Raw genomic sequence first — 15,814 nt, 5'->3', positions numbered from 1 at the left:
ATACCTTGTCACGAATTAATTTGGACAGCATTCTGGTATCAATCCCGTACAGCGCAGGCACCTGAAGAAAGCCCAAGGATAGGTTAGAGAACAAGCAGCTAAAAAAAATTGGAAAGAAGATGGCAGCCAGATCACCGTAATGAGAACGTGTCACAGAATGACAGAAGGGTTTGGTTTGGCAAACACCTTAAAGCTGATCTTGTTCCAACCCCTGCCATGGACAGGGACAGGGACACCTTCCACTAGAGCAGGCTGCTCACAGCCTCATCCAGCCTGACCTTGTGTTGGGAGTACCAGGCTGCCTCACTGCACTTCTTCCCTTCTCCTTATTCCCACTCATAAACAGCTGAGTTGTTCAAACCTAGTTTCTGCTCTAAAAGGCACAAAATAAAGAGCTCAGCTCTCCATCCAGGTCAGTTCTCATTGTGTTGTTACATCTAGATTGCTCACCTGTTCTTCTTGTAACCACTCTCCCAGGCTCTTACTAGCCTGCCAGTGGCTGTACTCATTGCTGTAATCCTGCACCAGTAAACCTGAAACCTGTAGAGAGAAGAAACATCATTTCACATATAGATAAAACCTTACAAAAGAAAGGCCTTGTAAAATCATGGTTCAGGCCTTGTTACTTCAGCTAAGTATAGCTAGCAGCTGGACTGGGAAGCTCCCATGCAAAAACACCTTGAGAATGAAAAGTTTGTTAGTATAACAAACTGTTCTTGGGGAGAAAAAGAAGTGCACCTGTAATAGCAAGGGATCTGTCCCCTGAGAATCAGTAGAAAAAGTATGTGAACATTGTCAGAGAGAAAAGTTTGGATTGACGTGTGCACTCACCATTACCAACCAGTGAACTGAGTTCCTGCCCAACTGGAATGAAACACGGTGCCTTCTGATAACCACATAAATATAAACTGTGTGCAGTAAAGGTGGGGCTGTGGTGGAAGGAGAAACAGGTGCCATTGTCCGTCTCTACTGTGACAGGACCGCCTTTTTCCTTATCTGGTAGCTTCAATTTTCACTATTCATCCACCATAAACCATATCATGGACACACTTCAGGCTATCTCATTTTGATATGCTCATACCTGGGCATTTTGACCAGGAAATCCATAGAAGAATGTGGCTTGCTAACCAAAGCTGCAAATGGCACTGAGCTGACAAAACACTTCTTGTCAAAAGAAAGAAAATGGAAATTTGAGACAAAATTTATTTAGATATTTTTTTAATAAAAAACTTTTCACTTTTAAGTAAGATTTAATTTCAAAAATCAGCTCCATTTTTTGATGGAGTCAGTGTATAAAACAGCCATTTCACCTCAGAACAGATGCTTCCACAAGGCACATGGCTTAGTACAGAAATCAAGATGGAGTATTTTTTGCCACCATTCCTCCAAAGGACAACATCCAGAAGAAGAAAAGGAAAGGTTGAGCACCACTGATTCCTCCCATGAGGGAGACAGTAAACTCTTACACACTGAGGCTACTGGGAACAACCCTTTGATTCTGCTTCTCCCACTGTTACCTTGATCCCATCAGACTCCAGAAACCTCCTGAGGCCCATTTCATCCAAAGCAGCCGTGTCAGGCACTCCACCATTCCCAACTATGGGGTTAGCCAGGGTAAGAATCTGTCCTTTGTAGCTGGGATCTGTCAAGGCTTCCGTGTATCTAGGTGAACAAACAGTAGAAGAAAGGTACATTGGTCTGGAGTCAAAAGGAAAACAAAAGACCCAGTGAAAACAAGACAGATCTGAACTCCCGTATGACAAAAGGACAGAAATGGTATTCATGTGAAGATGTTATCAGGATAAAAGCAAATACATCTGTGAATATGCCCTGACTTTGCCATTTAATGTGGTTAAACATTTGACATGGAGAACAAGGAAAGACTTTGGCTTCTAATGCTTCATTTAGGAAAAGCACAGAAGCTACCAACAAACTCAGAGTCCTTTGATTTAACATGAGAAACAAGTACAGAGAGGGCAGGGAGATCTCAGCCCTGCACCCTCTGGGAACAGCTTGGCCTGGCCTCCCCTGGCCACAGCCCTTGCTGTGCCCTGCCCTCCATGCACTGTAAGAGGGCTTTTTTTGCCCTCTTCTTCCTCTCACTGGAAGAGAAGGCTCCAGCTGAACAGCCAGCAGACAACGGAGTTGTTTGCCCCAGCTTTGTCCCTTCCACACTCTGGATCTTGCACTTCTTGGGGTGTTCAGGGCTGTAACTGCTCTTTTCATGGGGGAGGACATAGACAAGTCCTTGGGATTCCTAATCACTACTCTGGGTCCTTCTCTCCCACCTGCTCTGTCAACAAACCCTGCCATGGTCCCACTTCTGTAGCTTTTCCCAGCAGAGGCCTGGCAGTCTCCATGTTCCCCCACACAGAACATCCTTCATTTCACCTGACAAGACTCCTCAGTGTGTCCCTGAAGAAGGCAAGTTGAAGACAATGCTCTGGGATTCAGCATGCCAGCCCTGGTCACAAGGCTCCAGAGCATGTCCTGTCATTAGCCCAGGCAAAAGCCTGGCAGTTTGTTAAGGACCTGCCTGAGTGCCCTTCTCAGCAGGGACAGAGCTAAAAGCACATGGGAACTTTCTGCTGCAGCAGAGGATCAAACCTAGGATTCCATGAGGTATCATCTCTGGAGCTGGTAGATCCAGTCTCACTTTCAACCACACCTAGGGGGACAGGGTAAATATGGTCTATATGCTCCTATTCTTCAGTCCTTCACTTTCTCCCTTATATTGTACTATACTGTTGCAAATATCCCTTAAACAATTACTGCCTTTCAACCCAAAACCAGCTGCAATTTAGCAACAGATGAAGCTATCCCCACAAATACTGAGCCAAATGCATAAAGACACTTCAGCATGAATCTGCCCTATGCAAAACATAATTTATTATTGTCATTATTGTTTAAATACTTAATTGGCAACTCCAGCCATCTACCAGATATCAGCAAGTCACAAAGGACATTTTTATGGAACACCACCAGACTTACTGCCAGAAGATTAATTGTCAAACATTGAGAAACTCTTCACAAAAGCAGGACTGGTTGCTGGCAGATACAGACAATGAAGCACACCAGCCAGCTCTGAGAAATGACATGTCGAATAAACAATGGCCAGGAATTATTTTCAGGTAAGCCACTCCTGATGTTCAAATCTGTATTTGCTCCTGCAGGTAACCAAGCACACAAAGTGCAGAGTGATCCCAAAACTGCAGCAGGCACCAGGCACACGGCACGTGTGTCTTCCAAAAGACTCCTTGCTGCTGACCAACCTGTTGTAATTAACCTCTGCATGTCATTTTTAATTAGCAAACAAGGACAGAGAGCCACTCTGAGTGGAGTGTGCAGGCAGAGCTTGGACAATGCCCTTTAAGCAGGAGCAATGCCATGTGGAGCAGAGGGGAGCAGATGAAAACACCAACTCCAAATGTGCTGCAAGGTCTAATCCTCGCTGTGCCTGCCCAAAGATCTGTCTGATTTCAGTAAACTCCTGTCAACCCATTCTCTCACTAGGATATCATGGGAAACACACACATTTATTAGAGGTAAACATCTTTATGGAGACGTTTCAAACATGAGACATTTTATGGGTTGTAACTCTTCTTCTTTCTTAATTGGAAATCTCCTCTTTTTCTTCCTTTCCCAAAAAGATGGCTGCAAGTGCAAACAGTAGGTTTATTATTTTTTCAGCAAATACTTCTGAAAAGTTCATCTTCATGCTTTTCTATCAAAAATTCAACATTTCACCCCCAAAAGAGTGCTCTCAGCCTTCTATTCCAGTGTAGCATGTCAACATTTCAGCAAGCTTCAGCTTCTTCAAGCCTGAGAGCTGTATGCACATAAAGTGCTTTGCCTCCCATTTCTATACCATGGATCAGAGTGTGGGAGCCCTGATGAGGAGGCAGGGTGCAGACAGCCTGTTAATCACCCCAGGACAGAGCCCATGCTGACCCTTAGAAACACCCACTTCACAGCAAGCAGGTCTGAGGTGTATCAGCACTCCTGCACTAACCCCTGGCTCCCTGTCATGACAAACTGCTGTGTGCCCCAGCAGCCTGGGCATCTCCTTCACCCATAATCTTCTCCCTGTGTCGGGGAGAAGGGACAGCTGGCTTCCTCTGGATACCCAGATCTTGATTTCTGTGATCAGGAGGTACAGCTACAGGGCTCCTTTCAATGCACAGCAACCCCAGGACTGCTAGGAAATCTGCTACTTTTATGTTCTGCAACAACACTGCAAAGTCTTGTCTTCCATTCCTCTGATTCAATCAAGGTCATTTTCTGTGTAGGGGGCTCTGAAGAGACCACCTTACATTTTGAATTGTTTTCTCCATGCTCATATGCTCTCCAGCACAGGAGAGATCTCTGTCACAGCATCCTCTCCAAATGATTAGAAAATGAACAAACACATCTTCTACTGCCACAGTAACATGTGGAGAGGAAATTAATCCTTCAGGTCCTCCTTGACTTTTGTGATGTGCCAAGATTTATGGCCCATAATCTGTCAATGAGGAGCGAACTCTGGTGCCCTCCATCATTCTGATCTATATTAAACAGTGGCTTGTTGGCAGGTATATTAACACAGACAGTAATTAGTGCTGTCAAAATGCTTAAATAATTGTCTCCTAATGCAAAACTCTGCAAACTGATTCCCCTCTGCAGCAATTTAACATTCTCACCAATGATACCATTTAAAAACTCATCCTGTGAGTACTGAGCTCTCCAAAGGAGAGCAGAATTTGGGGAACACAATGCAGATGGACAAAGACAGCTGTGAATGACTGCAGAAGAAGCTCAAGCATCAACAACTTGAGAGATGTCTTATCTCCCCAAGGACATGTAGCTGTGCTTACCAAAAGCCCCATTCCTCTGGCCACACTCCCTCTGCTCAAGCAGTCCAACAAAAGCACAGGCAGCATTTAAATGCCAACCTAAGTCAGCCACAGGCTTCTACCACTCGAGAGGACAGAGAATCATGCTAGGTTAGGTACAAATCTGATCCTGCCCTTTAGCTGGAAAAGGCACAGGATGCAAAACCATCCTTACCTGTGGTATGAGCCAACAAATTACATAAGAGATGGGTCATAAAGGGGGCCAGCATGGGGTTTAAAAATTTTGCACTCAGGAGCCAAGTTCCATTACCAAGAAGGCTGTAGATGCTTCAGACCTCTGTGGTTGACCTGGGCACTGGAGGGAGAGCAGACAGCTTCTCTTCTCTGACTCAGCAATTCAGTAGGAAGTGATCAGAACCCTATGTATCCCATTATCATCATTAGATTAGTCTTTAAAGGTGCTTATCACCACGAATGCTTCGGCACAAGAGGTCTGCCTGATGCATCTTCATTAATTCTCTCTCTCTCTGGACTACAATGTAGCCTTACATAGAAAACTACCTGCTTGGATCAGGACCCTGTGAGCTTGGAAAAAGCAGCTTTCACACTTCAGCAAGCTGCCAGAGAAATATTGGTGCTTGTGTGTTATTTGCCACTGCCTTACCCGGAGAGCCCCGTGTTGAACACGACTTCCCCTGCTGTGGAGGATGGATAGCCAAAAGAATAGCCCTTCATCCTCATCCCATCTTCCAGCACCAAGTTCGCTGTCTGCACCTAAAGAAAGGCACATGAAGAGGTTCAAACACAGAGGAAAGGCTTGAAGTTTATACAGGTAACACCTAGGACACCTGCTTTGCATGCCTAACACTGTAAGTATTCCTGCTTTTCTCCCACTCCCATCTGCCAAGACACCGCCTCTTTCACTAGTGAGCTCACAGCCCTCACTGCAAGCAGAGCATGTGCTGCTGTTGCTGTGGGATCACCCTTCCCCATCCCTCTAGTTCATTTTTTCCACATATGACATCCTGCAATTTACCACCACGATAACCCTGGAGGGAGAGGATTGCTTCCCTCCTCAGTGTTTGCTCAAGGCCTGCTGCTGACTCTGCTGGCTCTCATCCAGCTCTGACCTTGGACAGGTGATCAACTCCTGGTGCAACCATACAGCAATGCCACTAAAAATAACTGGGTATCTTGCTGGTGTCGGACAGCAAAATGCAAAATACCAACCTATTCTGCTGTAGGACACTAGACCAGAGGAGCTCATGGGTCAGATGGACACTCGTGGTCTCAGTCACCTCAGGGGTAGGCATAAATTGTCAAGAAGCAGCTATGAGACAAGCAGCCTAGAGGAACCCATACCTCTTCCAGAGAGTGCTGAGCAGAACTGAGTCCCACACTAACTGTGGGGTGCCTTAAAGACTTCTTCACTGTGTTACAGCCAAGGCAAATGGGACAGAGTGAGTTTTACAGAAGTCCTTAAGAGATTCATTGTCACAACTGGGCCTTTGTATGTATGATTAATGTACCACCCTCTCTGACCCCACTTGGAAACTAAACCTTTCTTACCCTGTCCAGGCACTGGATGGGAAACCACCAGAGAACTCCACCTTCTAATAAATAAATAATGACTAAATTCACAGCAGAAATGACAAAATGAATTGGGAGATTCCCTCCAACAGCAGGATCACTGGTGACATGCAGAGGAAGAGTAAGCAAAGCTGCGAATAGATTTGCCAATGAATTCCTGGGCTTAAAATAATTTGGATGATGAACTTTCAAGACCCTGAAAAACCTCCACTTCCAGAAGGCAAGAACATCTCCCAGGCACAGGCAGAGTGACCACCTGTGGTCTGTGCCACAGGAGATGTGCCAAGCGTGTCCACAGGAAGCAGCTCTCTTCCTGATTTACCTTCATTTTTTTTTTCTTTTACAGAATTATTCCTCTTACTGGGATTTTTTTTTAAAAAAAAATCAAGATCAATTTGCTGCAGAAGGGAGCTGGAGAGCTGCTTTCCATTAGCTGTAAATCAGATGAACAATCACAGCAAGGAGAAATTTCATTCTCGGTATTGAACATTTTGTAACCATCATGACAAACATTCATTTAGAGCCCCTCTGCAGTTACAAATACCACACAGATCAATTACTAATGTACTGCAAAATACACCAAAAATCAAACTGCGCTGCCAAGTAATTGAATTCTGTGCATCTGGGATGCTTTTAGCCTTGCCATTTTTTCCTCATTAATGTCAAACACCCAGTCATTCTCAAAAGATTTAGCCATAAGTTTTGGAACCCTCCCACACCATTGGACAGTTCAGTCAGCAAGACCAAAATCTCCTCCCTCCCCAGCAATAAACAGAATGTTTGTGGCTAAATCCCCTAGGTTTAGACCCAATTAGAATGACAGGCTGGTGGGCTCCCTGCACATCTCACTTCAGAGAACTGCTGGACACTCAAAGCAGCACAGCACAGAGGTGCTGTGGGTGCCTCCCACTGGGCTTTGGACTTGTGCCCTTTCTGAAGCCTGGTGAAAACCCAGTGGAACACTGCTGGATAGTTTCTCCCAGCCTTGGTGTTAAAGATCCCTTTCCCCAGCAGGCCAAGGACTGCAGTCCACACAAAAAGCAGCTCCAAGTATGTCCCACTACTGGGCACTCTCTGGAGCAGCTGCCTGAATTGTGGTCCTAAGTGACACCAACCCTGTCAGAATCCTTCAGGAAACAAAGTCCACAATGGTGGAATAGCCAGAAAATTTAAGATTCATCCAAGTTTTGAGCCCAGAGCAATCACTGTGAGCTCCAGAGCCTCACCCTCAGTATAGTATTTGACAGGGATCTGCATGGCCTCCCTCCCACCACAGCTCACCTCCTTTCTATACCAGACAGCACAGAAATCATTTCTGTTGAACAGAAGCCCTTATTATACTATTAGAGCCCCTACACAGTGTTCAAGTAATGCAGAAAAATGTCCCTGAGCACTCATAACCTGCCTGCAAGTTCAGCTATAGCAGGGGATAGATGTTCAAATGTTTCCCTCCCTTCCTTGATTTATTATTCTTAATTAAGTGGTCGGTTCATTGAGCATTCTCAAAGCAATTATTCTTGCTTACATTTCCAGTGGAGGTGTTACCATATCCCTAAGCTGCCAGCCTACCTTGTTTTTTCAGCTCTGTTTTTAAGGTGAAAAGTGATTTACAGGCTATAGAGAAGGCCTGCTGGCTCAAGCAGGGGAGGAAGTTTTGAGGAATACTTACTTTCAAAAAAAGAACAAGCAGGAAGTAAACACCCCCCCCCCAGAGCTTCCATGACGTCCTTTTGTCTTCACCCTTCCCAAAAGCATCCCCACATAGCCTCAGATAAAGCTCTGTTGTAATCTCAACTAAATTGTTTCTGTCACACACCCCCAACAAAAATATAAGCCATTTGCAATCTGATTTCTTCTTCCTACACATCAGTAGCTTCACCTTTAGCAGGGGGCCCTGTGCTCTAAAGAGGCTGCAGTGCTCTTCAGGAGCTTTGAGGATGAAGATGGCTAACAGAAAGGGTCATGCCATTGATGTTGTGTTGATAGATTTTGTGTATTTTGTCAAAAAAAAGTCAAGTGGTTTAGGTCCCACTTCACCAAGCACTTCACACATCAAGTAAAGAAAGCAATTAAGAAGTTAAAAGGAAAACAAACCTAAATCCAGTAAGAAAGTAAGAAAGCAGATTAAATGAGTTCCAGTTAGTTCCCTGCTGGTGCAACCCTTCCCATCTAAAAAGTGGAAGATAAAGATCTGCAAAATCTCAAAAGACCTACAGTACAATTCCACACAGCACAACATTCCTTGGCTCACATCTGGCTGGCTACAGAACATATCAGAAGCAGAGAAGAATCCAAAAGCTCCAAGATTCCTTCTACAATAAAAAGCTGGTGCCACGACTGAGCTACATTTCACTTTCCCAAGACCAAACAGCCAGCAACAAAGGAGTAGATTTCTCTTTGATAGAAAAATCAAACTGATTCTTACTCTTCTTATAAGTACTCTGCTGCCACAGGCTGGAAATGTATCTGGACATGGCTAACAGTCAAGACTTTCTTGTATATATATTTACATCTGTCTGATTTAGCTCTGGCACATTTGTTTCTGGCTAAAATTGAGAGAAGGAGGCAGGGTGAGAAAAAAGAATGAGTCAAGGTGAGTGTCTTGGGATACACCAAAGAAGTTTCACACTTAGGATATTTTTTGGGGGAGAAGCACTGGGTTAATTCCTTTATCATCCAAGACAAGCCCAAAGAAAAGCAAAGCAGGTACCATGGTAGAAAAGTCACAGTTCCTACAACTTGAACTCTTCTCAAGGCTGTTCACAATAATTTCACAAATATTTGTCCACCACAAAACTCAAAGGAGAAGAGTGAAGCAAGCCAGATGAGGCACCTAGCACAAGTCACTGAGGATCCATGGAAATGAGCACCCAACAGGAGCAGTTCATTAAGTTCCCCCCTCTCTGTGGCAATGGGTCCCATTTTACATCCCCTTCACCTCCAAAACAAGGAGTGGAGCACCTTGGGACTCATCTTTAACTTCCTCACCCACCTCTCTCCTCTCCTTGCAGTCACTGTCCCATTTCTCTCCACCTGCCTGAAATACATTTGAAGAGTCCTTCCACAGTAATCTGAAATAGCTGCTAAAGCCAGCACTCTACAAAATTTCCCTCATTTCTGACTACATTTTTAGCTCATTCCTGGTGGTTTTTAGAGCTCTTCCAAACCTCTCCTTACTGAGCCAGCTGTGACAAGACACCTATTTATTGCTCATGCCACCTTTACATGCCCATTTAACTACACTGACCTCAGAAGAGCATTAAATAACAAGAGCTTCAAACTGAAATTTCTCTGCCTGTTCCTGAATTTTTAACAATCTTGATGAACCTGAAACCAGTGATGAAAACATCCCTACTGAGAGCCCTGAGGGGTCTCTGGTCTGCTCTCTGCCCCTCTTTCACTCACTGATGCCCATCTCTTCTTTAGAATGTTATCATCTTTGATGTAACAGGGAAATATGGACCTATGAGTCCCCACATCTAACACTTCTCACCTACAATAGTGTTTCCCCACACAGGGTGATTTAACTGGACAGAATGCATAACTGGGAGAAGCATTATTAGGCATTCTTCTAAAACTACCACTTCTCCCTCGTGCTAATACTTAACTTACACATGGGCTAGATGTTTTCATTGTATTTTGTTACATTTCCTAAAATAGCCCAGTGAGAAAAGGAAATTAAAGGCAACTAAACGCTCATTTAAGCCTGCAATAATGGGAAAATGAGACCATTACCTAATACTGCCATTAGTCCACACACAGCATCATGGATCATAGAATGTCCTGAGTTGGAAAGGATCCACAAGGCTCATCAAGTTCATCCAACTCCTGTCCCTGCAAAGGACAGCCCCAAGAATCCCATCATGTGCCTGAGAGTATTGTCCAAACATCTCCTGAACTCTAGCATGCTTGGGGCCATGACTTATAATTAGTTGTATTTCACTCTTTCCTCAAATTTCTGATAAATACCCATTACTAATGCTGGCTGAAACACCAGGCTCAGCCATAGGTCACTACTTGGCCACTTGCCTCACAACTAGACTTAATTTCCACACTCTGATGCAAAGAAACTGGGAACTCACATGCTGAAGGAAGACATATAAACAGGAGCACTTCTTGCCTTATCCTGAATTCCTCTGCAGAGGAATTTTTAAAAGTATCATAGAATCAAAGAATGGTTTGAGTTGGAAGGGACCTTAAAGACAGTGTTCCAATCCCTTGCCATGAGCAGACACATCTTCCACTGGAAGGCTGCTCAGAGCCCGGTCCAACCTGGCTTTGAACACCTCCAGGGATGTGGCAGCCACAGCTTCTCTGGGCAGCCTGTTTCCAGTGCCTCACCACCTTCAGAGGAAAGAAATTTTTTTTGCTAATATCTAAACATTCTCTCTCAGTTTGGATCCATCCCCCTTTGTCCTGTCAAGTACTGGCTGTGTTGCAAGGAGCTCAGAGAACTGGAAAATGAGTGGCTGTGGGACAGGTGAGAGAAGCCCTAGTCCTCAGTGGAGAGAAGTGATACTGATCAGCCTTCTAGAGCACCCTGCCAGGTAAGGCAGCACCTGCAGCCCAAATCTCTCCATGCTCTTCCCTATGGTCTCTGAAACACCACTCCTCCAGCTGCTAATTCTATTGCACTCTTCAATTCAACACAACACCTGTGCAAAAGTGACTTTTCAATGCAAAGTGCATGCTGAGAGAGCTCACACTGCACTTCAGTGGTACAGAACTCCCACAAAAAGTCCCATTTATTGCAGTTCCTGTAGCAAAGAGCACTAGAAAGCTGGGGAAATCAACAGAGTGCTCCAGCCCCAGTAAATCAAGAGCTGATACACTGATGCTTTCACAAGAGTTGTCAACCTCTCCAATTAATCTCAGAGCCATTGTAGTTTCTAATACATTGAAAATGGATTCTGTATGGATTCAATAGGATTAATTACATGCCATAAGTGATGCATGATTTTAAATATTCAGCCAATTAATCTCATATGGACTGAAAGATCTGTTCTGTTAGCTATCAATCCTATAGAAGGGTGAGTTGTTTCTAAAGAAAATAACATATAATAATTAACTGAAACCCTGAACTTCCACCTTGCAATTTACCTTGTAACTTCCATTCCAGACTAGACAAAAGTGTGTTTGCTTAGCTAATAAAACCATTTAGCCAACCCTTGCTTAGGGTTCAGACAAATTTCCTCTGGTTCATGTCTCTAGGTAAGCCCTGTTATCTGCAGCAAGTTATCTCTGCATGCCAAACACATCTATTAAACAACAGCAGTTCAGTCACTGTTACCTTGATGCTCAACAGTCTGGTGCCTGTCCTTGAGAAACTCCAGTGATCAGCAGACACATTGCAAAACTTCAATCTGCCTTTTAAAGTCTTCACCACTTTGCAAGCTGTCAAAATTCTTGTCATCTCGAAAGCTGCCAATGGGTAACTAAAGTTTAAAGAACAAAACAGAAAACAAAAATCTGCTTCTGCGTATTTCTTCAAGATTTGGTGCTGACAATACACTCTTGTAGATGACAGGGGAAGAGAACAGAGGCACAGCATGCACACTGAACGGACTGTACAGCACTGCCCTCCACCTTCCCATTTATTCTGCCATTAAAAGCCCCAGGTGCAGCCCCACCTCCTCCCACCCCTCTGCAGAGAGGTGCTTGCTCAGGCACCCTTGCAACACTGCTCCTCAGGCTGGTCTCTGAGCACTGCCACAGGGGTTTGAACTCAGGCCAGGCACCACCTGGAAGACAGCAAAGCCTGGAAGAGAAATCACCCCAAGAATACAAGAGCATGTAGTGGCAGGACGAGGGGGAGTGGGTCCAAACTGAAAGAGAGCAGGTTTGGATTAACCATTAGGAAGGGATTTTTCCCTGTGAGGGTGGGGAGGCCCTGGCACAGGCTGCCCAGAGAAGCTGTGGCTGCCCCATCCCTGGAAGTGTTGAAAGCCAGGCTGGATGGGGCTTGGCCTAGTGGAAGGTGTCCCTGCCATGGCAGAGGGTGGAACTGGATGATTTTCAACATCCCCTTCCAACTCAAATTCTATGGCTCTGAACAGCACAGGGGCCAGGCTGCTCACAGGGTGGTTTGGAGAGCTCTCAAACGTGGGGTGTGCACCCTGGCTGGTGGGACAGCCCGTGGCTACAACAAGCATCCTTGTACTAAAGGATGTGGAGCAGGAATACCAAATTCCATGGAAAGATGAAATCTTCGTTCTGTGTTTGGAGAGCATGCACCAACACAGGTGCCAAAGCGCTGTCTGTCTTCAAATAAATAAAAAATAACTTTTTCACAACAAAAAATAAACGGTTTCCAAAGAAGAACATATTTTGGTAACATTTCAATGGTGAACACATGAAATAAAGTGAAGTTTTCCACATATTGTTCCCTAACTACAGATCTTTGTGACTATAATCTTTGTGACTCTTCATAAAGAATAACACTCCTCATTAGCCAGAGATGAAAATGCCTCATTAAGACAAAAACTGGGGGAGAAGTATGCCCATTTATTATTCTTCAAGAACTAAAAAAGAAGAGGCCTCTTTTGAAACCCAGGTGATCAAAGTTTTAATTGGCTGAAAGCAATAGATATACACACAGATTTTTTTGTGCAGCTGGACACATTCTGCTGTAAAGGATTTTACACAAGAGACACAAGATTTGGCTTTTTGCAAACAAACAAAAACAAATAAATGCAGGGGACTGGAAAATGTTTTTGTCAGTTCTTTCTCCATTTGCTTGGCTCTAGTCTGTAGTGATCCAGAAGCCAAAGCCATACTTTATATTTGACCCTGCTGTCTTCCCTATTTTCATGCATGTTTTGTTATCAAAATTGATTAAGCCCACCTCAGACCTTCTGAGGTTAGAAAGGTTATACCTCCAGTATAAGAATCTTAAAGCCTCCCCCATGATGAAGGAATTTCTCTCTGCCAAAACCAGGAGAAAACTTCCAAGCTATTTGTCTCACTGCCAACATGCTGAAAAAAAGGTCACAAATCCTGACACCTTAAGGCCAGGAAATGTATAATGTATTCCCTAAAGAAGCCTCAGCTCTGAAAAACCTGTAAACAAGTCTTCTGAGGTTTGGATAGATTTTAATTGTGCTCTTGGCTTAACATAAAAGACCAGAAAAGGCAGAATCACTAAGAAATGGAATCAATGAGGAAAAAGAAACCGACCATAGAATTGTGGAAGAAGAGCAGAGATCCGTGGTTTTATGAAAATGAAAGCACAGTGCCTAAGCTTGCTGGTACATGTCTTCCAGTTGTAGCATCCTTACAGAAAGAAAGTTTGGGCAGTGGCTCTGGAGGAAGGATGTCTATCAGAGAAATTAGGAATGGCAGAAGATTCACTCAGACAAGAACAGTTCAAGTACTGGGGGAGAAAGGTGGGAAATTGCAATTCTGGCTTCCTTACCATGTCTTGGGTGTTTACAGAAAAGCAGAGTGCCTTTTGCTTCATATCCAGTTACACTATTGTACAGAGAGAGGGACTGGGGGAAGGAGAGAAAAATGCTGAGTAAAATGAGGAACTTTTTGTTACCATTTACAAGTGGAAAACCCCAGAAACAAAATTCATCACGCAGCCCCACTGGACCGTAAAATGAAACAAAATCAGTGGTCTGTGGCTTTGCAAATCCCCACAGACAAGAGATTCAGAGAATGCTAAGTACCTACATTTTCAGAGGTTTAAAACAAAGTGCTTGATCTTAAGAGAAATGCCCCAGATCTTAAGATGCCCCAGAAGTGGTGCCCAAAATGGAAGCACCTAAAACCAACAGCTGGGAAGCTCTGCTTTAAGTAACCAAGCTATGCAGGATTTTTCATTTTCTAGTTTTCTGCAAAAAGCACAAAGCAGTTCCAGTCTTGCTCGAGAGGCAAGAGATCAGGGCCAATTTGTGAGCAAGTAATTTCCTTCAGCTCAGTGGAGCTTCAAGTGGCAAAAGTCTCCCAGGACTGGGACAAGTGTAACAAGCAGCCCACATGAATTGATTGGGCTCTGTTTCTTATGGGTGGGACCAGAGAAAAGATTTTTTTTCCCTCCTTATGTCCTTCAGATAATTCTGGAAATCTCTCCTGCCATATGTCAGATTGTGTCTGATTTCTGACCACCCTGTCTTGCCTCCACTAAATCACACTTGAAAAATATTGACTGGAAAAGCAGAATAGTTGAAAGTTCCAGCAAAACTGCAATTCTCTGCCACCTCTGGGAAGAAGACAAATATTCTCCTCCACCTCTACCTCTACAGCTCACACAAAACCCCTCAAAGTGATTTTGAAACCCTCTCTTCCATTTCAAAGCAAGCTCCACTTGCTTCCCAAGGAACTTATAATGAAGAGTTTTGAAAGCACCTGAAAAAATATTGAGAATGCCCATGTATTTCCTAATCAGGTGTTGGTTTATCAAGAGAGATCACTGCAGAACTAGGTAGCAATTTTTGATCAAACCCCATTACCTCAGAGACAATAGCTTACTTTTTGTGCAGTATGTGGTGGGGGAATAAACCAAGTTCTCTTGTTCACATGGAAATGAGTTAATAGGATCCAGACATACCCCATCACCCAGTCCTCTTGGATTGCTGCAGGAGAGAAAGCTGCTTTGATCCAATCTCAGATGAAATAGAGCATTTCAAGAAAACCCTATGATGTTTAGAAAATGGCAAAGCAACACGAGCTGAGAATTTCAAAACTAAGGCTGGTCTTCACCTGTGAATATACAGAGAAACTGAAAGGAATAAGGAATAAAAAGGAATAAGAACCAAGCCTTACCCCTCAGCTCTCCTGAATTCTGTTGTTTAATCCACAGACAGAACATGGGTTTTTTTCCATGGAGATTGCTCTATTTTAGAGAAGGTCTGGAGGAAAAGGTATTTTAAATTTTAACAGGAGTGGTTCTTAGCAGATCTTCAAATTCAGGTGCTGCTTTTTGATCCAGTCTTACTAACTCACATGATTGTGCCAGGAATAATTCAATATAAAGTCAGATGTTTTCTTTTTTTTAAGAAGGAAACAATTCCAAGTGACAACACAAGCACAATAAATAAAAATGGACTGCTCCTAGCTGCCCACTGTACTTTTGTTTTCCATCCAGCTCAGTGCCTCCCTGAGACACAAAGTGCTCAGTTCTCTTCAGTCCCAACTCCTTTCTACCAGTGAGATCTGGCTTTTTTTTCTCCTCACTTTCTCCCAGTTTCTGTGCATGAGTAGCAGCCTCCCTGTTTTTTTACATGACTCAAGTCATACACAAGTGCAGTTTGTGACTGCTTCTCATCTAGAAATAGCAAGGATCCTACAAAACCTTAACTATTTACTGCAGAGGGTAATAATCCAGATGAAAGCCAGCACGAAATCTCTTTTTAACAGCACAATTTAAATGTTTTTATTGAGCCCCAACC

At 43.8% G+C, this 15,814-nt stretch overlaps 1 protein-coding gene across 4 annotated transcripts in view; it reads right to left on the bottom strand.

The window, feature by feature from the left end:
* CPS1 (carbamoyl-phosphate synthase 1) overlaps positions 1-1,596 on the bottom strand; it is a 77,640-nt gene extending 76,044 nt beyond the window's left edge. For 3 of the 4 annotated variants that reach the window (XM_005528888.2, XM_088058874.1, XM_088058876.1), the window contains exons 1-3: positions 1,518-1,596; positions 451-540; positions 5-61 (exon numbers count right to left, since the gene is read on the bottom strand). In XM_005528888.2, the coding sequence (XP_005528945.2) occupies positions 5-61; positions 451-540; positions 1,518-1,556 (186 nt within the window). In that variant the 5' untranslated portion in view covers positions 1,557-1,596. The remainder of the gene's footprint in view (positions 1-4; positions 62-450; positions 541-1,517) is intronic. The other variant, XM_088058875.1, reaches the window with a different exon arrangement.
* Between the last annotated feature and the right edge of the window lie 14,218 nt (positions 1,597-15,814).

This window comes from Pseudopodoces humilis, chromosome 8 (genome assembly GCF_049639895.1).
Source record: "Pseudopodoces humilis isolate 2021_Gansu_Grassland_sample_001 chromosome 8, ASM4963989v1, whole genome shotgun sequence".
Taxonomy (NCBI): Eukaryota; Metazoa; Chordata; class Aves; order Passeriformes; family Paridae; genus Pseudopodoces; species Pseudopodoces humilis.
This window is presented reverse-complemented; position numbering and strand designations above follow the sequence as displayed.